Source organism: Gasterosteus aculeatus, chromosome 13 (assembly GCF_964276395.1).
Source record: "Gasterosteus aculeatus chromosome 13, fGasAcu3.hap1.1, whole genome shotgun sequence".
Lineage (NCBI taxonomy): Eukaryota > Metazoa > Chordata > Actinopteri > Perciformes > Gasterosteidae > Gasterosteus > Gasterosteus aculeatus.
In genome coordinates, this window is record NC_135701.1 from 9,181,623 (window position 1) to 9,207,327 (window position 25,705).

General features: G+C 43.9%; 1 protein-coding gene across 4 annotated transcripts; it reads left to right on the plus strand.

Annotated features, from left to right (window-relative positions):
* Nucleotides 1-424: 424 nt before the first annotated feature.
* On the plus strand, nt 425-25,038 carry nipbla (NIPBL cohesin loading factor a). 4 transcript variants are annotated; one of them, XM_040195056.2, is made up of 49 exons: nt 425-837; nt 2,498-2,569; nt 4,096-4,245; nt 4,509-4,674; nt 5,173-5,273; nt 5,366-5,477; nt 5,732-5,892; nt 6,895-7,043; nt 7,798-7,888; nt 8,115-8,336; nt 8,522-8,755; nt 8,848-9,593; nt 11,017-11,230; nt 11,355-11,537; nt 11,628-11,804; nt 11,930-12,091; nt 12,174-12,283; nt 12,374-12,460; nt 12,656-12,887; nt 13,250-13,401; nt 13,492-13,572; nt 13,700-13,800; nt 14,008-14,137; nt 14,259-14,341; nt 14,664-14,796; nt 15,212-15,355; nt 15,485-15,571; nt 15,749-15,969; nt 16,124-16,226; nt 16,408-16,506; nt 16,703-16,849; nt 17,791-17,925; nt 18,125-18,223; nt 18,724-18,777; nt 18,869-18,977; nt 19,103-19,233; nt 19,402-19,542; nt 19,667-19,760; nt 19,986-20,140; nt 20,231-20,321; nt 20,472-20,645; nt 20,737-20,927; nt 21,144-21,251; nt 21,526-21,726; nt 22,067-22,213; nt 22,367-22,728; nt 22,869-23,043; nt 23,461-23,658; nt 23,755-25,038. In XM_040195056.2, exons 3-49 carry the CDS (start codon nt 4,182-4,184, stop codon nt 24,100-24,102), a joined length of 7,605 nt encoding a protein of 2,534 aa, XP_040050990.2. In that variant the 5' UTR covers nt 425-837; nt 2,498-2,569; nt 4,096-4,181; the 3' UTR covers nt 24,103-25,038. The 4 variants fall into 4 exon arrangements, with proteins under 4 accessions (XP_040050990.2, XP_040050991.2, XP_077943545.1 ...); XM_040195057.2 differs by having other exon boundaries at nt 8,848-9,023; XM_078087419.1 differs by lacking the exon at nt 2,498-2,569 and having other exon boundaries at nt 438-837.
* Nucleotides 25,039-25,705: the final 667 nt, after the last annotated feature.

Here is a 25,705-nt window from a genome sequence, read left to right on the forward strand (position 1 = left end):
TTAGATTTTATGGACAGGACATTGTTTAAACGGTGTATAATTATATTAAATTAAAACAACAGGAATTAGTCACTTCAAACTTAGACCGTGACATGTTGTTTGTGCTGTTTATATTCATGCATCAGTAGCAGTTTAGAAAACAGAGGAACCTTCTGAAAGGAATCATTCTGCATGAATTGTGATGCTTAATGTGATCATGTTCATAAGATGACTTTAGCAGCCTAATTAGCAGCCGGCTAATTTGGCTAATGTGGCCTGTTTCATCGCCAGACAGGTATAATTGGTTTATAAAAGTAGGCTATATGACATATTTATTTAGCTGTATTTTTACTAGAAGTGAATGCGGTGGTGAAGGTTGTCTTGCAGCGCCGCCTAGCGGCCCGAAGGCGGAACGTCGCGTGGCATTTTGTTTGGCGCCGATGGAGGGAGTCACTCCTGAGATCTCTGGTCAGTCAGACGGCAGAACTTCCGGTCGGCATTTTGTTCTACGAGAGGAGAGCCTCTCGATGATCGCAACAATCGTCATATTTCTCATTTACTGTCGAAATTGGCTGCACTCATTGCTTATGTCGGCGCGGACCGACTGAAACGCCGACGAACGAATGTTTCCCCCCGAATGTGCGCTGAAACATTCACTCTCGAGTGACGGAAAAAGAACGAATCGGTCCGACCCGGATTATTGTTGATAGCTAGCAAGCTAGCTAACCAGCTAGCTGGCAAGCCAATCGAGTTCCTTCTGGAGGAGCTGCGAGAGAGAAGAAAGGGGGAGCTAGAGATACGGACACGGACAGAACCAACCTAAAACATTCCCCTCCCTTTGGACGCAACATCCTAAAGGTAAATACAATCACCCGTCTACCTTGATGCAACAAAGTTTTTAAAATTGCGATTATTAACAACAACGTAAATACATGGTTCTGCTGCACTACCACCTACGGCGTCGTTAATCGTTGACCGGGAGGTAACGGAAGCTAGCGAACTAGCCAGCCGAGCTAGCTAGGTGTGTTTTTGCTCCGCCGAGGCGCACGGCCTCAACTGGATGTCATTTGTCGAGCCCGGGGATTGGGCCGTTGCCACGGCGTTACATTCCGTATCGCTGCTTTTACCTCTATTCGCACCGACTCGGCGCATTATCCCGAGGCTCGGAGGGGGGGGACGACTAAACACGCATCCCCTCCGACAAGCGCTTCCTTGTATTAATTGAATAGCAGTCCCCGAATTTGAACGAGGAACAGCGTTAGAAGCTAACCCCACAACAGTTAGAGCTAGTTAGCATAACTAGCTAAGCACTAAAACACCAATATTCTTGGTTGGCGAATGTTAGTCAGGCGACTAGCGATCGTAGCTTCGACCGTTAAATAAAAAAGAAACGCCGTAGCTCCGCGGTGAGCGCCAAAGAGACAACCAGTAAACTTTGGGCAACGCGGCGTTGAGTAAACGCTGGTGGGTTCGTGCGCAAGTAGCGGGCTGCATCTGGCATTTCAGCCAACTAACGTTACGATAAACAGCTTAATGAAGGCTGCCGTCAACCGCGCGTTAGGGTATTAATTCATCGCGGGCTTGTCATGATGTGGTGGTGGTGGACGGTTCGCGCCGTGCTTGGGTTTGCAGGGGGGCGTTCGACGGCGCTGACGTCGGGTTCAAAATGTTTTTGAGTGACTTAATAAGTTACAGCGCGATGCGATCCCCTGGCGCTGGAGTTCCGACGTCACTCAACGCGAACTTCCAGCGATCTGGGTTCGGTCTACGTGCTCTGCTGTGCGGGGTTGAACCTCGCCTCGGTCGCCTGCTCCACTACGGCGCACAACAGTTTGATGTTGTGCCGTTTGCAGAATGCGCTCGCTGGTTGACGGCTGCCGGAGGATGCAGCCCCGCCGCCGCCCCTCGCCCCCCGCCCCACACAATACTGCCGCCACCATCATCGTCCCAGTGCATCTGTTCCTTTGTGCTGCCGCCTGCCTGTCAGTCTCACAGCTGTCAGGCAGGCCCCCTGCGCGCCGAGGAAGAGCACTGTAGACGGAGCATGCTATCGTTACGGCAAGCTAATGCAGTGTTTACAATGTGCATCTGTTGATCCTCCCAATAGTTCGGTTACGTGGTGCGGAAGCTGCATGCACGTATTTGCTGTAGCGGGTCCGCGACGATCGGCTCGCACGGAAGCCTGGCGACAACATGGTTGTTTACAGATGTCCTCCGGCCGAGGTTGTTTTGGTCTTCCTTAGAAGTCATGACAGATGATTGATCATATGGGCACCGGCGCTGCGTAATGTGGCATTCTAGGGCTGAAGGTTGCGTAGCGGTAATGACGTGGTTGTTGCAAATATGGAAATGCTTGTTTTGGCAGTCAATATTGCGATGCTGTGTATGACGTTGTTTTTCTGTTTTTTGTTAGTTTTATTTCTTTAACTACTGTTTATGTCAAATTGTCCCCATTAAAGAATAACGATGCATGTTGATGTCAGTAAGTCTGATGCAGTCCCGTGTCATCTTTCAACAGTTTGAAGGAGTGGGACTTTTTATCTGAAATGTCAGTGAGTCTACCCGAGACTGAACAAAATTCTTCAGAAAGGTATTTATCAAATGGTTTCAGCCATTTATCTCCGACTTGTCATTATCTACAATATTAATGCCTGCTTTCTCCTAAATTATCAGACGACTGAAAATATGAACATTCTTAATGGGGGACGACGACTTGTCTTTAATTTGGGTGTATAACATATTTATTATAATTGTGTCTACTGGCTTGTTGTAGCAACCAGGTTTATCCATGAAGCTTGGGCTGATATTTGGAACTCTACAGGTTGCTTTTCTTTGACCCCTTGTCCAATCTTACTTGAGAGGCAAAGGGCACTTGGCAAGAAAAGGCAGACGCCAAATTAAGTAACACTAACTTTGCACCTTTTTATTATTATGAACTGAGGGTGACGTGCCATGTGGTTCAACACTGGTGAAGAGGAGGAGACCGGTTTGGTAGTAACACAAAGATCGATCAGTTGACCACTAATTCAGTTTCACAGTACTAGTTATAATTAGTGTAGAAAATAGAGGAGCATTGGTATAGAGCTTGACACACAGTGCAGTATCTACTGTATTACCAGGGTTAATCACAACGTAAATACTTATTCGCTGAAGTACATGATCACATCTTCTGTATGTTATTCAAAAAAAATATATATATATATATACCCGTGGCAGTATGATGCATGACTGGGATCATGCTATTTCCCCCCACAAATTTGCTTTCTTTGTTTAACCTAATGGGCCAATGATATTAATATTGGGAGTTGTGTTTGGAACAAAAAAATATATTTCCCTGCAGAGAATGCATTGATTTCTAGGTTCTGCAGAATCAACAGAGATGCTTGTATAATGCAGATTTGCTGTTGACGTGACATTTAAATGACTCATAACAAGCATAAGTCAGAGGCCAAACTATGACTTCCTTTTCAGATTGGAACAAAAATAGCAGTCCTCGTAATGTTCTATTCTGGTCATTGGACTATGACAATTGATCGTTGATTTGTCGCCGCTCATCGAACATGCAAGTATAATAACACAATATGATCTACTTGCAGGATGGTCTAATAGTCAGTGCGTGACCTCTGAAGACCTGGCATGAATCGTGCTTGTTTCTAACTGTGGAACATACTTTAGTAAGACACCTAACCTGCACTCGTGGTAGTGGCATTATACCCCGAGCAGATAGCACTGAACACTCTGCCCTTATGGATTAGTAACTTATATAAATAATACCAGATATATGAGTGAAACGGGTGAGATCCACGGCAGCGGATCTTGATTGACAAGATCTAATGAGACACGTGTATTTGTGGCTTACAGATGATGCACTCCGTACCATTTCTCTCACGATGGAATCTCAGCATCAGGGCAAACACAGCAGTATTTATGCGGCACATACTTGTTCAATCACAGCACTTGATTCTATCTTTTGGATATGTCTACATAGTATGAAATTTCTTCTTAATTGTCTAACAATTTAAAAACCTTTTATTTAATTTACCGCCTTGTTATTCCTTTTTTCTCTGCACTAACTTTGTAATTCATTCATTCTATAATCCACTTCCTCTCACCTAGGAGTCGGGAGATGTGAGGACGGGTGTCGTTCATCGACCCCCTGATCTACCTGTGTATCAACACACTCCCCCACCCTCACCTTCAGCATGAATGGGGATATGCCTCATGTTCCCATCACCACTCTTGCTGGGATCGCTAGCCTCACAGACTGTGAGTGACACACAAACTCACTAGGACAGATTTAGTTGCTTCCAGTGTAATTCTGAAATACCAACAGATTTAAACTGTAATAGCGATGTGATATATTCTGTCTCTTGCCATGTTTTGTTTTCCTTCTCTCTACTTTTTTTTAGAGCCCACGTGTCCTCTGTTGTTGATGCTTGTTTCTCATCATGTCCTCTTTTCTTCGCATATTAATATCTTTGCCTCCCAGTCTCTGTACACCTTCCATCATCTGTCTCCTCTGGTTTCAGTGTTGAACCAGCTGCCCCTCCCTTCCCCTCTCCCGGCCACCACCACTAAGAGCCTCCTATACAATGGAAGGATTGCAGAGGAAGTTACCTGCCTACTGGGCTGTCGGGATGAGAATCTGGCCTCCCAGCTGGCCCATGGCCTCAACCAGGTCTCCACAGAGCACATGTGAGTGTATACGTGAGAGTATGACAGCGTTGTGCCCTACAAGGAGTCCGGACCCAACCTGAGTTGAGCCATGACAAGCTGTCAGTGTTAAGGTGTCACATGACCGGATCAGTAAGGACAGTTAACAATAGACTAGATGCCACGGTTGACCATAGATGAATGATGAAGGAATGAAAGGATCTTGCTGTAGGAAAATATGAAATAACATTTTTGAAAGTTCAAAAGGAAAAAACTTTTAAGTTTGGTTTTCATTTATCCTGAACGGTGGCGCTGTAGTCTCATGAAACAAAATCCATATTGGTGTAATAATAATTGTAATAATAATTAGTTGTTTGTAATAATATCTATGTATATGCAATTCAGATTTGCATTTATCTATGTTAAGCATTTTAAACATAACTGGCTTGTTTCTACATATTGCTATTAGAAATGCTACCCGCTTTTCTTACTCTCCCCAATTTTGTAGTCTGGCTGAACTTTTTTTGCATGTGTTTGCAGAGAGCTGAAGGACAACCTGGGTAGCGATGAGCCAGAGGGAGATGCACCACTGCTGCTGCAGACCATGCTGGCCAGGAACCCCGGCATCTTCAGGGAGAAAAGTACAGCGAGAGCTACCTGTTGAACATCATTACATGCAACATCTTAATCTTGATATTTCTAAAAACAAGTGCTGTTTTTTATATTTAAACAGATGCTATGCAGCAGCCGATGGTACCGACGTACAAGATCACCCAAAATTCCTTACATAGCCCTTCCCAGCCAGCAAACTTCCAGCCGGCTGCAATGTCTCCTAATACACCGAGGTGGGTCGGGCTGGAAAATCTAGCAGAACCGTATATTCATATTTTGTTATTAAAAAGTGCAACCATGGAACTGTTTAATTCTTCTTTCTTTTTGCTGTATGTATAACTAAGATCTTCATTTATTTATAGCTAATACAATTATATTTCTCTTTTCAGTTATGTAATGTTAGTTACTATACTGTTGCCTGCATGCATCTTCCTTCTACGTGCATGCTTACTTTCTCTGTCCCTGTTCTCTCCTCCTCTTTGTCTAGTCGGTTTGTGGCTCCCCCGACTGGCTCCAGTAGTCGGTATATGGGCCAGAACAGTCCAGTACCCAGCCCCTACACCCCCCAGAGCCCCGCCCCCGGCTATATACAGCAGTATCCCCATCAACAACCACCCAGCTATAACCAACACCAACAGATCCAACAAGGTAAGAGGACACATATATGTGTGTGTACATGTTGCATGTTCATCTGCATGCCTCAGGGGGCCTTTGCTGAAGAGTGCGTGCACGTGCGTGCGTGTCCAGCTGATGTACATCAACTGTAGAATTCATGGAAAGACATCAGCGAAAGTAAAAGGTGCCAATGCCAGCAGCATGGCAATAGACAATTAGAAGTATACTTTAAAATGTTGAGGTTTGACCGTGTTCTCCTTAAATATATATCTACATGAAATATACATGTGTACCTTTTAGTTAGGCTTTGTGTGACACCTTCTTGCTTTCCGGCAAGACAGCATCTAGATTTTGCACATCTAGTGTTTTGTTGGTTGTCTGTGATTAGCTGCTGAGGAATTTGTGGATAAAATTCCATCCCTTTTTGCCATTGCAAGTGCGAGCTGAACATTTCCTTTAGTTGCTTCACAGGTGTTGCCTCATTGCTTTTTTTTAATTTCCAACTGTATTCTGTCTCAATTGATTCAGATGTTTAACTGTGGATTTCCCAAACAATCAATAACAGACCAGTGTGCGATGCTTTGAAACTTGAATGCTGGAGAAAATGGAAAGTCAGAATATGATAAAACAAGGGAAAATATAATTGAATGGTCAACATTGAATAATTCCATTTAAAATGACAGGGGGGGCATTTTTTTACTTTAGCCGATGTTGAAATAAGCTTGCAGGTTACACACAACAATTTCCGCCATGTATGCAGCCTGTAAGATCAGTTACATTTTCTATGCAGAGTAGTTGGAATTTTATGTTTTTTGATGAATACTTTCTGGATCTCATAAACACAGTTTCTGAACTGAATCCATACTAACGCAGTTAATTCCAAAACATTTCAAATAGAATTTGGTCCAGGGGCTTAATAGCTGTATTTGACCAATAATTCTTTGGTACTCCACATTTTCTTAAGAGAAGGTGATTCTGTCATGATCAACAATGATTGATGGTTAAAATATGACCTTTTTCGCTTTTATTTGGCAGTGTCTGTGGCCAGTCCTATGGTTCCAGGTGGCATCCGAAATATCCATGAGGGCAAAGTGTCGGGGCAGATGGCCAACGCGGCCAACCACCACTCAGACAGACATGGCACGGAGGACTACATGAACATAGTGCACCGAATGAGCACTGAGGTACAAAGTCCTATAGCGAGTGCATTATCCACTTAATACCCAGCACACCTTTATGCACAGAAAAAAGTCTGGTGTTAAATAATCCTTTTTTGTCTGAGGGTTGGAAGATTTGTAATGTGAGCCAAATAAATATTTTCTCCAATCATCATAACAAGGGATGCAAGTGATTTCTCTCTGCTTGAAAGTTTACGCCTTTCTCTGCTCAAATAGAAAACGGGTAACGGGGCATTCAGACGGTAAAAGTGCACGGGTAGATTTATAACTTATTCACATGCAAGACCTTGCTCTAAGGCTAAAAGGGGAACCATTAATTCTAAAACTCGAAGGAGCGGTTATGCTAATGAACCAGGCTGAATGTCTGATGAAAAACCTGTTGAGCCGCATACGTACGTGTTTATATTTGTGTGTATTCGTAGGTCTGCTCACATTCTCTCCACTACTCTCTTAATGGGTTCATAGACCTATTTGTTTTTGTTGCTATTTTCAATTATACAGTTTCTAAATGGACAATAGTTTTCTGGAAGAATCTTAATATCCCCTCATTTATGTTATTACTAATAATTGTATTATTGTTACTGTTATCAATATAGTATTAAATTAAGACAGCATTGTGATTCTGAATTACTTGAATAACCTGAATAATCAGTGCCATGTTCAAATTAGTTTTGCCACCCCAATAGTTTTGTAGATATATGGAGAGAAGCTTTTTTTGTGACAGTTTGACAAAAGCTGGTCTTGTCTGTGTGTTGTCCAGGAGGGCGACTCCACCGTGAGGAATCCTTCCTTCTCTCTGAGGTCCCCACAGTCCGGCTGCTCCCCAGCAGGGAGCGAAGGAACGGCCAAACGTAAGGACACTGGAGGAGGAGACTGGTCGCTGTGTCCACTGGCTTTTATTTAGGAAGCAGCCTCCTCAGGCTCTGTAAAACTCATGATTACAATTTCACAGCAACAGAATGGTTTGAGGCCGGTCCCTCTCAAAGTGATCCCAGGCCACAGTGATTCGGAGTGCACTTTATTTTCACTTGCCGTTGGAGGGTAACTTTAACTCTTTTTGGTGTTGCTCCTTTACAGCCGGTTCTCGTCCCCCGCTGATTCTGCAGTCGCCACCTCCCTATGCGCCCTCACCGAGGGAGGGGGGACCTCTCCAGAACCAGCAGCTCCAGCAAAGGAAGAAGGGCCCCGCGGTGAAAGAGGAGAAAGATTTGTACGACATTGTGAGCTCTCCAAACAAGGACTCCACAAAACTCACCCTCAAGCTGTCCAGGGTCAAGTCAAATGAGTCTGATACTCCAGGCAAGCACAGTTTTGGAACAGCACAATCTTCTTTGAGTCCTCGTATTTTTGTAATGTGGATCCTTACATCTCCATTTTCCAGCTTTCACAGCCTTTAAATGTATTTGCTTTACTCAAGGAGGTGTGCTTCTCTCACGTCGTGCTGCTTTTTCAACCTTGTAACGGTGTTTTTGTTAATATCCCAGGTGATGCCCTACCGGGAATGGACGATAACTCTGACATGGATGCAGATCTGGTCTTTCAGAAGGTGCCTGTTCTCCAGCAAAATCTAGGTCGGATGCAGCAGCAGCAGCAGGCCTGTGGCCTCCAGCCTCCCAGTTCCCCGTATGACGAGGCCGAGCTGGATGCCCTGGCTGAAATTGAAAGGATAGAACGAGAGGCGGCCAGTGAGAAGTGCTCCAAGGAGGTTCAAGATAAAGGTATGTGGTATAACATACACATGACCGTATGAACAAAATAACACCAGAGGTTTTTACAATGGTGTTTGAGCGTCGCCTCCTTCTCTTCACAGACAAGCCACTGAAGAAGAGAAAACAGGACTCCTTTCCCCTGGAGCCCGGCGCAGGAGGACCAGGGGGCCCCACAGGTGCCCCGGGCAGCGGATCGACCGGCGGGGGCAATGCTGGCAAACTGACCCCGCAAGAGGCCACCGCAGCCGGGAACGGTGCCAGCCGGCCTCCCCTCATGGTGAGCATCGACCTCCAGCAGGCGGGCCGAGCTGACGGCCAGCTCGACCCCTGTCCGACCGCCCCTATTCCAGCCCTCGAGGCCCAACGTTGGCCCGAGGAACCCGCTAGTGGGCCAGCCGCAGTGGAGGGCTCTGACACGGCTCTGCTGGTGAATCCGGACGGAAGACCGGAAGTCATCAAGAACAGGGTTGAAAAGCACGAGGGCAGGAGAGACAGCCGGGAGCCACCGAAGCACCGGCACGACGAGAAGTCCTCCGACAGACGGGGAGACCCGCCAAAGTCCTCAAACCGTGGGGAACACGGACGAGACCGGGACCGAGAGTCCGACAGAGATAGGCGGCATCGGAGCGAGACAGGGGGTCGGGACCGGCGCTCGCCCGACCCACGCATTCGGAGTGACCGAGCTAGATACCGGGCTTCTTCCGCCGGGGAGCCTGGTCGCAGCGGAAATAGGCCCGATGGTCCCAAACCGGCGTCATCCGCCTCTGGTGCTAAACTTCCAGATTCTTTCCCCGCTCCGCTCCTTGGAGGGCATAGTGGCGCGCTGAAGAACTTCCAGATCCCTAAGGTGATCTGGGCTGACCCGAACCAAATGTTTACCCACCTACCAATCATTCAACTCTCACTGCCTGCAATCTCGCAAAAACCAAACCACACCACTGTTCACTCTTGTTTATGTCTTTGTTCGACCCATTTGTAAGCCGTTAGTTTATTACTGTGATACAATTATGTGGATACATTAACCCACACCTAAGCATCTGCCCAAAATAGTTCATTGATTTGTTTGTCCAGTGTGCAAACATTTAAGAAATGCTCCAATGCTGTTGCTCAGATGTGCCATGTGGGTAAATGTCTACTTGAAACATTCACCCCTACGTGTCGTGCAGCCATAAATATCTTGACTGAAAGAAGCTCATTTTCTCTTTGCAATTGAGCTTGTATTTGTTTCATCCCTTCTTACATCTACTGTCAATGCAGTGTTGAGAGATGCAACCCCCCCCCCTAGCCACTTGCTCACTTTTTCTTTACAGAAAGTGTCGCATACAAAAGATTTTTGCAACTGTATGATTACGCTGCCAGTTGTTTAATGTTGCAATCGAAGTTGGTGGGTCCCGCGCGGCGCTCCAGCCGTGGTTGTCACGTCCGCTGAGAATGTGGACGTTTGCTGCGTTTCGCCACTGGAAAGAGACGAAACCCGCTAGACAGCCAGCGAAGGATTGAAACATGGTTCTATCCGATCTGCTACCAGAGCTGCAATCTGCTCTTGTCGGATTTAATTGTCACTGATAGTGTTTGAGATGTGAAGCAGTGTCTCGCATTGGCTGATGAGTAGAGAATTGGTTGGAGTGACTCATAGTCCGACACATTTATCCACAAATTTACCGTATAACAAATGTAATTTCAGCAATAGAAATGGATTGAATTAGTGGGCTCATGATGAATGGAAATGAATACTTGAAAAATGTAATCAGCAGGAGGTTCCTCATTTTGTTTATTGATTGAAATATATCACATTGGCTGATTCGTGCCATTACCCGATTTTTATTCAGCCAGCTAGGAATATTCTGTGTATTGTACACCACTGTTAGTAATAGTCAGAATATCAATGTGAATAAGGCTGACGAGTGAACAAGTCCCCCGGTTGGGCCCCTCCCCTCTGGTGTCCTGGGGAAGTTGCTGCCTCGGCACTGCATTCATGACAATCCACCACGTGGTGATTGACCATTACACATACAGTCTAAGACATTGAGATAATGTTGGGAAACGATGGATTGTTCCTTGGTATCAAACCTACTGGAAACTAACATCAGAATATCTTATCTCATGTTGATTGCTTGGATGTATTCTTCACTTTTTTTTTTCTTCTACATTTTCTTTAGAAAGGCTCATGCTTTTCTATCAAGTCTTTGAAGTGTGAATTTTGAACCTTAAACTTTACAAATGCAACGGGCTTTTCTCACTCCTATTTGTTGTCTCTTTTTGTCCTTCAGATCAAACGAGACAAGGACGCCGATGGGTCAAATGAAAGTCAAATGTGGGGACAGCCCAAGGTTAAGCTGGAGAGGCTCGGTTTGGTGGAGGACTTTGAGAAGAGGCCCAAGCCCGTAGTGGTCCTGAAAAAGCTCTCTGTTGACCAAATCCAGAGGATCATCCGACACAGCAAGTCTGGAAAGAACCGGATGTCTTCAGTGAGGTCTAGCAAAGGTAAGAAGAAAAGGACGGTGTTGTGTACCGCAATCAGTTTTTCTCTTAACTACACATTCTATATTTAGATGAGAGAACTGAATTTCTATTTTGTTAACTTTTAACAAATTGCAATGTGTCAAAGTTCCAGGTGGAATGGACCCGTCAGTGCTGAAGGAGCTGCCGCCAGAGCTGCTGGCAGAGATCGAGTCGACCATGCCCCTGTGTGAGAGGGTGAAGATGAACAAGAGGAAACGCAGCACTGTAAATGAGAAGCCCAAATATGCCGAGGTCAGCTCGGACGACGACTATGATGCCAATGGAGAGTGTAAGTGAAGTTATTTGATTCTCGCAGCTAGTTTGCTCTCCGGGTTTGGTTGGAAAAATTAGCAAATTTCTTTTTACCTAATCTTTACAGCTGCAAAGAAGCGCCAGCGCAGAGACAAAGACCGGTCCTGGGACGTGGAGGAAAGAGACCGCCGGGGCTCAGGGGAGCATCGGAAAAGTGGTGGAAACCGGGAGGGCAGACGAGGCTCCGGGAGCCGCTACCGAGATTCCTCCGACGAACACTCGCCGCCACCCAGCGTGACTGAAAGTCTGTATTCAAATCATTTGTCACTCCGTATCTAATTAAGCTCTCTTTACTGTCGTGTCTGACACACACACACAAACACACGCAAGACACAAATATTAAGATGAGAATTTCTCTCGCTCTCTCAGTTGCCAGAAAAATTAAGATAAAAGAGAAGCAGAAGAAACGGAAAGCATATGAACCCAAGCTCACCCACGAAGAGTTGATGGACTCGTCCACGTTCAAGAGGTTCTTAACAAGCATCGACAACATCCTGGAGAATCTGGAGGATGTGGATTTCACTGCCATGGGTAAATATTTTTTGGGGTTTTTAAATCAAAATTCACAAACCTCAGAGTATTTGATGGTGCTTTTGTTCTGTGTTTCTTTTAGCAGCGGCAGATGATGACGAGATACCTCAAGAATTCCTTCTTGGCAAACACCAGTTGAGTGAACTGGGCAGCGAGTCGGCCAAAATAAAGGCCATGGGCATCTCCAGCAGGGTACTGTCCATAGTCTATATTACTGTAACTGTTATCGCCACGTGGTGCTGCTTCAGTCGGATGCGTAAATGTCCGTCTCTGTTGTTCTAGATCCCATCAGACAAGTTGGTGAAATTGCTGAACATACTGGAGAAGAACATCCAGGATGGCTCCAAGCTCTCCACCATGATGAGCCACGTGAGTTCCCTTCCTCCCTCCCTGGACATACTTTGTGGTGGTGTAACATGAGAAGTTTGTGATGATCTGGTTTGGAAAAATCCATTCAGTATTTAAGGTGGAAAAAATAAAGACAATTTAGAAAATACTGCTGGAATGAATTCAACTTTTGGACAGTAGTTTACTACAAATATTCACATTCCTTTGTCACTGCAGGAGCACGATGCTGAGGATGAGGAGAAGCTCTGGAGAGACCTGATAATGGAGAGAGTCACAAAGTCAGCAGACGCCTGTCTAACGGCTCTCCACATCATGACCTCACTGCACATGCCGAAAGCCGTCTACATAGAAGATGTCATAGAGCGGGTGCTGCAATACACCAAGTTCCACCTTCAGAACTCACTGTACCCACAATACGACCCGGTCTACAGGGTGGACCCTCACGGAGGTGAGGCTTTTGGTTTTGACTTGTGCCAGCGCCTTTGGGCACTGAGCGAAACGGAAATTTTGGAGTTTTGGAATGTGGACGATTAATATGTCGCTACCTTTTATTCATCATCTTTGTTCATAAACCTATCTAAGAATTGTTGCTATTCGTCGCAGCAGTATTGACAGCTTACCTAAACTCCAGCATCTCATTTCAAACCGCCAGAGAGATCTAAGAGACTCTAAAACAATATGTGTCATTTGTCAACTCTATTATGATATTAGACTATCGTTGAAGTATTAGATGACTTTTCCTGTTTTATGAACAGAGGTGGAAAGTTTAGCCTCTAAAAGCACTTAGAAGGGCTTCTCTTGTCCATCTAGGTGGCCTGTTGAGCTCCAAGGCGAAGCGGGCAAAATGCTCCACGCACAAGCAACGTGTGATCGTCATGTTGTACAACAAAGTGTGCGACATTGTCAGCAACATCTCAGAGCTCCTCGAGATCCAGCTTCTAACGGACACCACCATCCTCCAGGTACACACTTCAAGCAAACTGCAGTCACCTGTTTATGAAGTCCAAACATTTGGTTGCAAGCCAGATGATGATTCGTTTTTTTTCCTCCAGGTTTCTTCCATGGGAATCACTCCGTTCTTTGTGGAGAATGTCAGTGAGCTGCAGCTGTGTGCCATTAAACTAGTTACAGCAGTAAGTCTGAGTCTATTTATCTACATTGCCGTTTTTCAAGGAAAAAGACGCCTGACTTTTCTGTTCGTTCGTTCCTTGACATGACAACATCTGAATGTACAAACCGACCTTTATGTTCTGTCTCTAGGTCTTCTCACGTTATGAGAAGCATCGACAGTTGATCTTGGAGGAGATTTTTACCTCCCTGGCCAGACTGCCCACCAGCAAGCGCTCCCTCAGGAATTTCAGGTAATTTTGTTTCATGTGGATCTCCATTGATTCGTGGCCACAAGGTGTTGCAGGGATATGGCATCCAATAAAAAAAGCTTTTATTGTTGTCTGTTTATGGATGTAGCAAATGATAAACGTGTATTCCGTACACCACCAATTCCATTATGCTCCTGGATAATGGCCATAATAGTAACTTGGCCTGTGTCTCTGCCTCTGTGTCCGTAGGCTGAACAGCTCAGACCAGGATGGCGAGCCGCTGTACATCCAGATGGTGACGGCTCTGGTGCTGCAGCTGATCCAGTGTGTGGTCCACCTCCCCAACGACAGAGACATTTTCGACGAGTACGAGAGCAAGGTGGGGCGGAAAGCAAACTCACAATGCAACAAATGTACAATTAAATCAAATACAGACACACATTTAGACATATCTTTTGCTCACAAATCCTTTTTGTCATTTTTTTTAAATTCATTTTTAGGTGGATCAAGATGTGTTGATAACCAACTCGTATGAGACTGCGATGAGAACGGCACAGAACTTCCTCTCAGTCTTCTTAAAAAAGTAATTACCACTCCAGCTTGTACTGCCTTCAAATATGCTGTGCATTTTAATTTTGAAATGGTACATTGTACTAAATCTGTCATACGTATATATTGTATTATAGTATTATATGTGTAGACTAATGCATGAGAAAAGGCTGAGTAGTCATGCAGGGTACTGCACAAGATGACAACAATTCAGGGACCTTCTGACTTTTAGTTAGTTCATTTACTGTTTTCTTTATTTTAGGCCCTTGGGCCCCTGATTTTATTTTATATAACTGTTAATTCTTAATTTTTTTTCTCCCCTTTCTTTCTTCCTCTTGTCCTTCTCCTTCCCTAAGATGTGGCAGCAAGCAGGCAGAAGAAGATTACCGGCCATTGTTTGAGAACTTTGTCCAGGACCTGCTGTCGACCGTAAACAAGCCCGAGTGGCCTGCTGCTGAGCTTCTGCTCAGTCTGCTTGGTCGCCTGCTGGTTAGTATGACAGGGCTCATCCGTCAAACTGGAAATGTACCTATTTGTGCTTGAGTGTTTTCCAGAATAGATGATTCAGATTAATAGCTGGGGAAAGATTTAGCTTGAGACTTACTTAAAGAGGTTGTAACTCATTTGGAAACCAAATCTTCTTTCTTTATGTATTTTGTTTTCTTCATTATAGTACTTTTTTGACATTTTTTTAACACCAGCTTCTGATGTCAACCATTAACATAACTACTTTTTGATTTGTGGCAGTCGAGTATGTGTACTTATGAATGCACTAAAGAAGAGAGTTATTAATCTTGCAGTGATAAAAGCCAGTTCGTTCTTTTTCTTTTTACAGTTCAAGGAAAAAAATCAACAAAAGTTGTTTTTCTTTCTTTCTTTCCCGCTCTGTCTCTGCTCCCATCAGGTACACCAGTTCAGCAATAAGCAGACAGAGATGGCTTTGAGAGTAGCATCTCTGGACTACCTGGGCACAGTGGCCGCCCGTTTGAGGAAGGACGCCGTCACCAGCAAGATGGACCAGAAATCAATCGATCGAATCCTGCAGCAGGTAGAAGAACAACATCACGCTCGATGACCTCGCTGTCGCTTCAACATAGTTGGGATTCGTAGTGACAAATATGCATCAAACAGAAAAAGCTGAAAATGTTATCATGTGATCTCTCTCCGATTCATATAGTCTCAAGGTAGTGATGAGACCCAGCAGCTTCAGAAGGCGCTACTGGACTACTTGGAAGAGAATGCAGAGACGGATCCCTCACTGGTGGTGAGTTACGTGGGAGTGGTCTTGCAAGTGGTGACTGTAAACACAGTTGGAGCTCTAAATTCATATCTGAAAGTCACATTGAATTTTTATTTATTACATTACCTGGGCTACTTTTAGCCACATTAAAAAAATCCCTTTGTTTAAATTCATCTGCTCAAGACCTTTGTTGTCCTCTAGTTTGCCAGAAAGTTTTACGTTGCCCAGTGGTTTCGGGATGCCACCACTGAAGCTGAGAAGTCCATGAGGAGCCAGAACTCAAAGGATGACGACTCATCGGACGGACCACAACATGCCAAGGAGATGGAGACCACCGGGGAGATTATGCAGCGTGCTGAAAAGCGCAAGAAGTTCCTGCGCAACATCATCAAGGCCACGCCGTCTCATTTCACCCTACTTAAGTAAAGATTTATGAATATCTCAGCTATGCACTATGTCCATATATTTTTTTTATTTTTACCTACATCTGTTTCTTTATTGTGCCAGCTGCCTTCAGTTGACTGTGTGATGACTATTTAATCCTATACAAACCGTCCTCTTTGCCCTTTTCCCCAGAATGAACTCTGACACTGTGGATTATGAGGACTCCTGTCTGATTGTGCGTTATTTGGCCTCCATGAGGCCGTTCGCCCAGAGCTTTGATATTTATTTAACACAGGTGAGATTCTAGTGTTATTTTAAGTACCTTTCTAGTGATCACAGAATTAACAATCTATACGTTGTTCACACAGTTTGCCATTAGGGTCCACTGCTTTGTCTGTGTCTGTCTTGTCAAATGTTGAAGCGGAAAAGATCAGTTTGTGTAATCGAGCTGGTGCATTCATTTATTTATTTTCTAGATCTTGCGAGTCCTTGGGGAAAGTGCCATTGCTGTAAGAACTAAAGCCATGAAATGTCTGTCTGAGGTTGTGGCTGTGGACCCCAGCATACTGGCACGGGTATGTTCAGATCTATCAGAAATTATGCTTTATTTGCACATAAATTCCACATATTGCACACGACGAATGCTGTCTTCATCTCTGTTGCAGTCGCAAATCTCCTCTTTCTTATTGTACCTGTGCTGTTCTGTTGTGCATGCAAGTGAACTCGTCGTCCTTTTGCGATATACTGACCCACTCTTCTCTCCGCCTGCAGTCCGACATGCAGCGTGGTGTCCACGGTCGTCTGATGGACAACTCTACCAGCGTGAGAGAGGCAGCGGTGGAGCTGCTGGGCAAATTTGTGCTGAGCAGACCCCAACTCACCGAGCAGTACTATGACATGCTCATCGAGAGGATACTGGTAAGTAGCTCATTGCCGACCCGTTATCTTGAAGTCTTACAATCCTAGTGTGAAATGAACACATGACAGTTGTCTGTCCACCATCATCAGGCGCTGCTGTATCCATGTGCAAATACATTTTGGGTCCATTGTGTGATTTTTGACAACACACCCCTATCTGACATTTTGATGCTGCAGTTGATTAATTGGGCAGTAGATTGATATGCTGGCAACAACGTGACCTACTGTGTCGCTTATTGCTTATTGTGGCATTATACATCTGTGCCGTGCACTGGAAGGCTGTTTCTTATTGCCCAAGCCTCACAGTCTGTTACTTTACATTATGAAATATTGTTGTACTGATTCTATTATACACATTTTGCTCATGTGCGTTACCCTGCAGTCTTAGTTGTGCGTGTGTTTTTGCGTGTGCCAGGTAGAGCTTAGTTGTCGGTGTTGGGCTTGGCCTTCTCTTCTGCCGGAGCAGAAAGGCTTTTTGTTTTGGTCACCGAGTTTACATGAAATCTCTGAGTTGAGTTTGAAGAACGTTTGCTTCAAATGGCTCATTTGGATGTTTTAATTTGGCTTTTGCCTAAATAACATTAAGTTGGAAGCCAGTTGACAGCAACATGCAGTCTAGGATCAATACTTTCATTGTCTTGATGATAATATGAGCAATCAACATGGAAATGAGGTACAACACACAAGCTCTGTGGTCTCTCTTTGGACTCCGCATGTGAGAGGTGAGCACATTGGATTTGTTGTGCCCGTTGCCATGGAAATGCTCAACGGGGTTCATGGGAAGTTCACTCTTCATTACAGTCTCATACTGCCACCTATTGTCAGAAAAGTGCGATAACACCCTCTGCAGATGTTTCTTTTGCATGTTATGAAAACAAAGGTCCTGCTAGTGCTTGCGGAACAAAACCCTTAATATTACGTTTTTCTTTTTTGGTGCACAGGACACCGGTATCAGTGTAAGAAAACGGGTGATCAAGATCCTCAGAGACATCTGTCTGGAGCAGCCAACCTTCAGTAAGATCACTGAGATGTGTGTGAGGATGATCCGCCGGGTCAATGACGAGGAAGGTATCAAGGTACGGCTCAAAGGCACCCGTGTGCATCCACAGTTTGGATTGTTCAGAGATGGGTCTTTTTATCATTGCTATTCTCTTTATTTGTCCTGCCTCTTTTAGATAAATGTCTGTAATAATAGAACCCTCCCCAAAACCTTTTAAACATTTCATATAAACCATGGACCAATACTAATGCCACGTGAACTTGTGCTGTTTATAGAAACTGGTGAATGAAACATTCCAGAAGTTGTGGTTTACTCCGACTCCAAATCATGACAAGGAGACCATGACCAGAAAGATCCTCAACATCACTGACGTGGTAAGTTTAACTGTCCGGTTGTTTTTGCAATAATAAAAAGAAAAGGGAATTGTGGCGTTGGGATAGTCCCGTCTGTCCATTTGTCCCATTCTCCTCACCAACATTCAGTCGCACTTAAGGTGGAATTGATTAAACATTTTCGGTCACGGGTCAATCTTACTTGTCGAAACACGCCTTTGTCCAAACCTGGACAAAGGCGTGTTATCTTAATTATAGGGATATCTTAATTATGACAGATGTCTTAAAAAAGGATGAAATGACAAAGGGATAGCATGAAATGATCACATGGTTAAGTTACCACTTAAAACCTGATCAGGAAACATTTATTGCCACAATATGTCAGACATACAAGGAATTTGACTTGGCGGTTGGTGCGTAACAGCAGACAGGACGACAAGACAACAGTGCACGAGGAATAAAATAAAAAATAATGGGGATGATGATGGGGACTGATGGGAAAGGTTTGCCGAGTAGTTTTAATTCTCTCTCCTATTCTTCAGGTTGCAGCCTGTCGAGACACCGGCTATGACTGGTTTGAGCAGCTTCTTCAGAACGTAAGTACTTGAATCTGGGGAGGCTTTGCCTGCTGGGGAATACATTAATGCTTGAAACATTTTGAAATGATCATGGTCTCTCCTGCCCTAGCTTCTCAAATCTGAAGAGGATGCGTCGTATAAGCCAGCCAAAAAGGCCTGCGTTCAGCTCGTGGACAACCTGGTGGAGCACATCCTCAAATATGAGGAGTCTCTTTCAGGTTTGAGATTTTATCATTGGAATTTGGGTTATTGGTAAACCATCATCTATACCTCTAGTTGAGTTAATCAATGTTGTAAAATAAGTTTGATTTTGAAGTTCATTGATGTCCTCTTTCCTCTGTAGACAACAAAGGTGTCAACTCAACACGGCTAGTTGCGTGTATCACCACCTTGTACTTATTCAGCAAGATCAGAGCCCAGCTCATGGTCAAACATGCCATGACCATGCAACCCTACCTGACCACAAAGTGTAACGTAAGTAGTCTATACCGAAACCATTAAGTCAATGCTTCAGAAAATACTCTTGTCATGTCTATATAAGCATGCATCCTTTACTCCCGAATTCTGGGGAAGTTAAGGACCCCCAATCTAGTCATCATTGCTGCCTGATCTGTAGTGACTGTTATGCGGTTTCCCCTGCAGACTGCCAATGACTTCATGGTCATCTGCAACGTGGCAAAGATCTTGGAGCTCGTGGTGCCTCTGATGGAGCACCCCAGTGAAACCTTCCTGGCCACCATCGAAGAAGACCTCATGAAGCTCATCATCAAATACGGCATGACGGTGTGTGGTCTTCTCTGGGGAAACCTTTATTGGATGCAAGCTTGTAGAACCAGATTAGCCCAGTGGAATGTGAAATGAAAGGGTGTTATAGAGCCGACATGATGCCTCCTTTCCGTTTCCTCAGGTGGTTCAGCACTGTGTCAGCTGTCTCGGAGCTGTTGTCAACAAAGTCACGCACAACTATAAGTTTGTCTGGGCCTGCTTCAACAGATTCTACGGTGAGATAAGTCTGATTCCGTATGCATCGTTTTGAAGTCTGCAGTTTTGAGCTTTTCTCACTTCTGCCAGACTCCATGACGTAAAAAGCAAACCATTAATTAATGGTTAATTATCCATTAACAGAAGGTAGAATATTGTTTGACCGAGTCACCAGTGTGGCAACAAAAGGAGAAAAGTATGACACACCAATAACCTCTGTTTAATTGTATTATCTCCTCCCTCAGGTGCACTCAACAAGCTGAAGGTTCAACATCACGAAGATCCCAACAGCACGACATTGGTAGCAAACAAGCCTTTCCTGCTGCGATCGCTCTTCACCGTGGGCGCCCTCGCTCGACACTTTGATTTTGATCTTGAAGAGTTCAAGGGCACGAACAAGGTAGGATTGGCTCAGATGTTTTCTAATAGTTTAAACTAAAGCTAGAAAGGAACTACATTCACGCTATGTGTTTTGTCTGTTGTTGTACAGGTTGTTATCAAGGAGAAGGTTCTCGAGCTGCTGATATACTTCACCAAACATGAGGACGAGGAGGTCAAGACGAAAGCCATCATCGGCTTAGGCAAGAACACTGTTTTTAAATATTGTTTGATTTGACAAATGTACAGTACATCATATTTATTGTGTGCAAAAAGTCTTTAGAAAGGTGGACAGCTTGGGTTGTTGTTTTTCACTTCTCACGCCTCTGCGGTTTGTGGATCTCTCCCCTCAGGCTTCCTTGTGATCATGCATCCCAGCCAGATGTTTATGCCCGAGGTGAAGACCTTGTACAACGGCATCCTGGCTGACAGTGCCTCCTCCATCAACCTCAAAATCCAGATCCTCAAAAACCTCCAGACATACCTTCAGGAGGAGGACACGCGGATGCAGGAAGCAGACAGAGAATGTAAGGGAAGCACAGGGCTTAATAACCCTTTGTTTTTAACTGCTTGCCTGTAAAAGTTTGTGCAACTCATCCTATTTTGTGCCTTTTGCAGGGAAGAAACTGTCCAAACAGGAGGATCTGAAGGAGATGGGAGACATCTCTTCAGGAATGAGCAGCTCCATCATGCAGCTTTATCTGAAGCAGGTGTTGGAGGCGTTCTTCCACACCCAGTCCAGTGTACGGCACTTTGCTCTCAACGTAATCGCTCTCACACTCAACCAGGGTCTCATCCATCCTGTACAGGTAAGAGCCAGAAGGCTAGCAATTGATCAATTGTATGAAATATATTTTAATAACATATATTTAGGCTGTATTTTAAGTGCAATTAAACAACATTTTTATTCTGATCCATTTGTGTCAATGGTTTGTGTGTAATAAGAATACGCATCCTAAGAATAACCAAGTTTTCATTTAATGAGGAACAGAAATATGAGCTTTTTTTCTGTCCCTCCCATGCAGTGTGTACCGTACCTCATTGCAATGGGAACAGACCCGGAGCCCAGCATGAGGAACAAATCTGACCAGCAGCTGGTGGAGATTGACAAGAAGTACACGGGATTCATCCATGTGAGTTAGTGTTCACTGATAGCTAATAGAACGAAAATAATCAACAGACGATACATCGATCATCCAGGAGCATCTTATCACCGGTGGTAGAATGTTGGTGACCTGTATATGGAAATGATTATTTTTTTCTTTACTCACAATGTAGATTCTCGTAGTTCTGGATAAATGGCTGAACAAATTTCAGTGTTGTTATTTTATTGGTCACAGAAACAGCTGTCTCAACCTGTTATCTGAAATGTTTGTAACACTCGTCTTTCAACATATTCTTTCACAGATGAAGGCAGTGGCTGGGATGAAGATGTCCTACAACCTGCAGCAATCCATCGAGTCGTCCCGTAGGACCATCATAAGAGGGTTCCGACAGGACGAGACGCACTCGGCGCTCTGCTCCCACCTCTTCGCCATGATCCGAACGAACCGGCAGCACCGGAGGGCTTTCCTCATCTCACTGCTGAGCCTCTTCGATGACAGCTCTGTGAGTGAGCCCGCACTCATCTTCACACGTTGTAAAGTGTTATTTCCTCACGAGCACCGTGCCAAGTGAAATTATCTGTATTTGTTTGAACACATTTGCGAGCAATGTGTCTTTGCAAAAAATGTGATTTTAATGTGCGAGTGTTAAATATGCCGCTCTGGGATACGGAGGACGCAACTGATTTTCAAATGAGTACCTTTTAGTAAAGAAATTACGAACTCTATTGTGGAGAATGTGTTGATGAATCCCATTATTTTGCTGCAAATTTCAGAATTGTAGGTAATTTTGACCACGAGTGACTATTTCACTGACTCTCGATCACACTTCTTTCTTTCTGCAGAAGACGGATGTAAACATGCTGCTGTTTGTAGCAGACAACCTGGCCTATTTCCCATACCAGAGCCAGGAGGAGCCTCTTTTCATCATGCACCACATAGACATCACTCTGTCCGTGTCTGGCAGCAACTTGCTGCAGACCTTCAAAGAGGTAGGATAGCATGTTTAATAACAGCTTTCATGAATTGAAAGGAGGATGCGTCTGTGTTGTAGGGACGAACAAATCTTGAAATACTTTTATATTCATTCTTATAGTAGTATTCAAGTTTTTATTTTCATCTATATATTACCTTCTCGTGTCCAGCTTCTGCTAAAGGAGCCGAGGCGTAAGGAGAAAAAGGTAAAAGAGTGGAAGAACCCGTCGGAAGGAGAAGATGAAGAGGAAAGGATGAACTGCGATTCTCAGAGGAGCGATGGGGAAGAAAACAGTGACATTGACGATGTGGTACGGCGGCTAAAAAAGCCCAGAAAACCTGTAGCAGGCCCGGGGAGCTCAGAGTCCGAATCTGATCTGGAGGATTTGGATCTGGAGGATGTGGAAAAAGTAATGAGGCTCATCCCTGACAATCCCACAGGTCTTTTGGACTTTGCTAATGCTGTTCAAGGCATCCTGTTGCTGCTGGTGCTCAAACAGCATTTAAAGAACCAATATGGATTCTCTGACGGGTAAGATCTACATAAATAAAACCGGAAATACATTTATCCACATCTAAAAACAAGTGCAGATTAGTTTGACGAGTTCAAACCTTTGGGAACCCCGAGCCCTGTGTAAAAACCTTTTTTTTTTTTTTTTTTTTCTTCCACAGTAAAATTCAGAAGTACTCTCCAACTGAGTCAGCCAAGGTGTACGATAAGGCAGTGAACAGAAAAAGCACCGTTCACTTCCACCCACGACAAACCATAGACTTCATCGCCAACAACATGGCTCGCGCCACGCTGTCCACAGATGTCAAGAAGCGGATTGTCAGGCAGTACCTAGATGTAAGTGATTATCAGGCCGTCACTGCCAACGTGCCGGTTCATCTTTATTGGGGGAGTTCTGACCATTTATTTACTTCAGCATATCAATTTAAAGTCATTCTATGTACCTGGAAAAAAATCTCCCGTTATCATTCCGGGACGTCCTTAGTAATTGTACTCATGACGGACACCATTGTCAAGCCCTTGCCTAATTTACCTGGGGCAATATTGTTTATAGATAATCTCAGTATTGTTCAAATATGCTGCCATATCAGATTAGAATTTTTTGTCTTTTCTCAAAACAAGTTTTTAAATCACAATACCTTTCATTAATTTTGTACAGATTCTGTTTGATTTATTCATTACTGACTTATTTAATGTAAAAATTCCATCTCAGTCATTTTTTCTTGTGTAAAAACCTTTTTTCACTTCACACAGTTCAAGGTTTTGATGGAACATCTGGACCCAGATGAGGAGGATGAGGAGGGAGAAGCATCTGCCAGCGCTAACATCAGAAACAAAGCCATAAGCGCCCTGCTGGGAGGCTCTGGCCCCATGTCGGGACCCAGTCCGCGGAATCAGGCAGGTCCAGAGACCGATGACGATGACAGCGAGGGCGATGAAAGGACACCAGGGGTGAGAGAAATTCAGGCACAAACTTCTCACAAAATGTCATTTAAAAGTGTGCATGAAAATAGTGCAACCTCTTCTTTTCTTCCATCCTCCCTGCAGTCCTCTCGAAAGTCAAAGCGAGCTGCTGACTCCATGAACGAGACCGTGGAAGCTATGGATGTGATTGCCCTTTCCTGCCCCAAATACAAGGACCGGCCGCAAATCGCTCGAGTCATCCAGAAGAACTCCAACGGATACAGCATCCACTGGATGGCCGGCTCCTACTCGGGCCCGTGGGCCGAGGCCAAGAAACGCGACGGCCGCAAACTGGTGCCTTGGGTGGACACTATTAAGGAATCGGACATAATATACAAGAAGATTGCCTTGACCAGCAACCACAAACTGAGCAACAAAGTAGTACAGACTTTACGCTCACTGTATGCAGCGCGGGAAGGGGGAGCCAGCTAATGGCTCCCGTGTGGTGTTTTCCTTTTTCCCCTTTTTTTCTTTTTTTTGGTCCCCCGTTCTCCATTTCTACTTTATGAAAATCCTTCTCTTCCCTGCTCCTACTCCTCCTCCTCAACCTGCCACCTCCAACGACACAGCCAAACTTCACTGGATTCCTACCCTGCTCCTCTCCTCCCTCATTTTTGTAAGAAAACACAAGAGGGCAAGAATATTTGACACTACATACTTTTACATGAGTTATTCTTGCAAAAATGACACAATACATAAGAGTTATTATATTAGAGGGACTGCTCACGTTTTGTTTGTGTACAAGTGCAGAGGATAGAATCCGGAAGGCGTTAAAGGAATAATTCACCCAAATTATCCCTTAAAAAGGCTATCAGAAAAGAGACCTGGAGGGAAATGTTTCGTCAACATTGTTGTGGGAGCTCCTTCGCTGTTGTGCAGCAGATTCTAGTCGCTCATTTCTACTCCCACTGTATCATAGTTTAACACAACAAAAACCTAAAAATGTTTATATCTCTGAAGACAAAAAAAGCTGTAAAAAAAGAATAAAACCTTAAGTGAATGTTGGAAATTAGTCTTTTTGATGTTCTTATTAAAGTGTTTTTGGAGTTTATTATATACTAGCACCCTGATGTTTTTTTTTCTCCTTTTAGCTTTTAGATATTTGAAGGAAAAAGAAGAAAAGAAGAAAAAAAAAAGATTTTTTATTTTTGTTCACTTTTATTTGTCCATGCTGTACAATGGCAGAGTCCTCTGAACATAATTTATTCTATTTCGAACTACGCATGCAGTATATGTGGCCTATTGCAGGAGGATATTTTGTAAATGTAGATTTTGTTGTATTAGGTCACCCTAGTAATAAGAGGAAAGGGGATTCATACCCTTTCGGTGGAACAAATACTGCAATAAATTTTCTACTTCTCTTTGTCACTTTTCTGCTCAAAGTTTTAATTTAATCTTTTCATTTTACAAATTAAGCAAAGTTCAGTACCTGTATACTGCTAAAACACAGAGGCCTGAACCAATAATTGGTCACTTACTTTATAACAGAGGGAGCAGTCAAAATTATGCTAATCCCTTTTTTGTACTGTGTGTATATATATATTTATATATTAGTTTATAGTTGTTTTTGTCTTTCTTCAAAGCGGGATTGAGTCATGATTTCTGTTTTTGACTGTTTGGTAATGAGTTATTAGTTTTGGATTGGGGGAGTTACTAAATTGGGCCTTATCTCGTACTCAGCCACTATGGAAGTCGTCAGTAACTGCCTTTCTTACTATATTGTTTTATTTTCTACATTTATACCAGCTCCAGCAGCAGTTTATACCAAGTCAATTAAATACAGTCAGTTGTAATCTCATCCAAAAAAAAAAAATTGACTACTTGCCCCACATTTTGAATTATTTTATACAGCAAGGTGTAACTAACCCACTTTACTTGCTTTTTAGATGATATTCAGAAGTTAAATATTACAATAACTTAAACTGTACGTTTGTGCGTCATACACGGCTCAAAAAAGTTAAAGGAACACTTTGAAAACACATCAGATTTAAATGTGAAAAAGAATTATGACGTATATCTATACTGACACGGACAG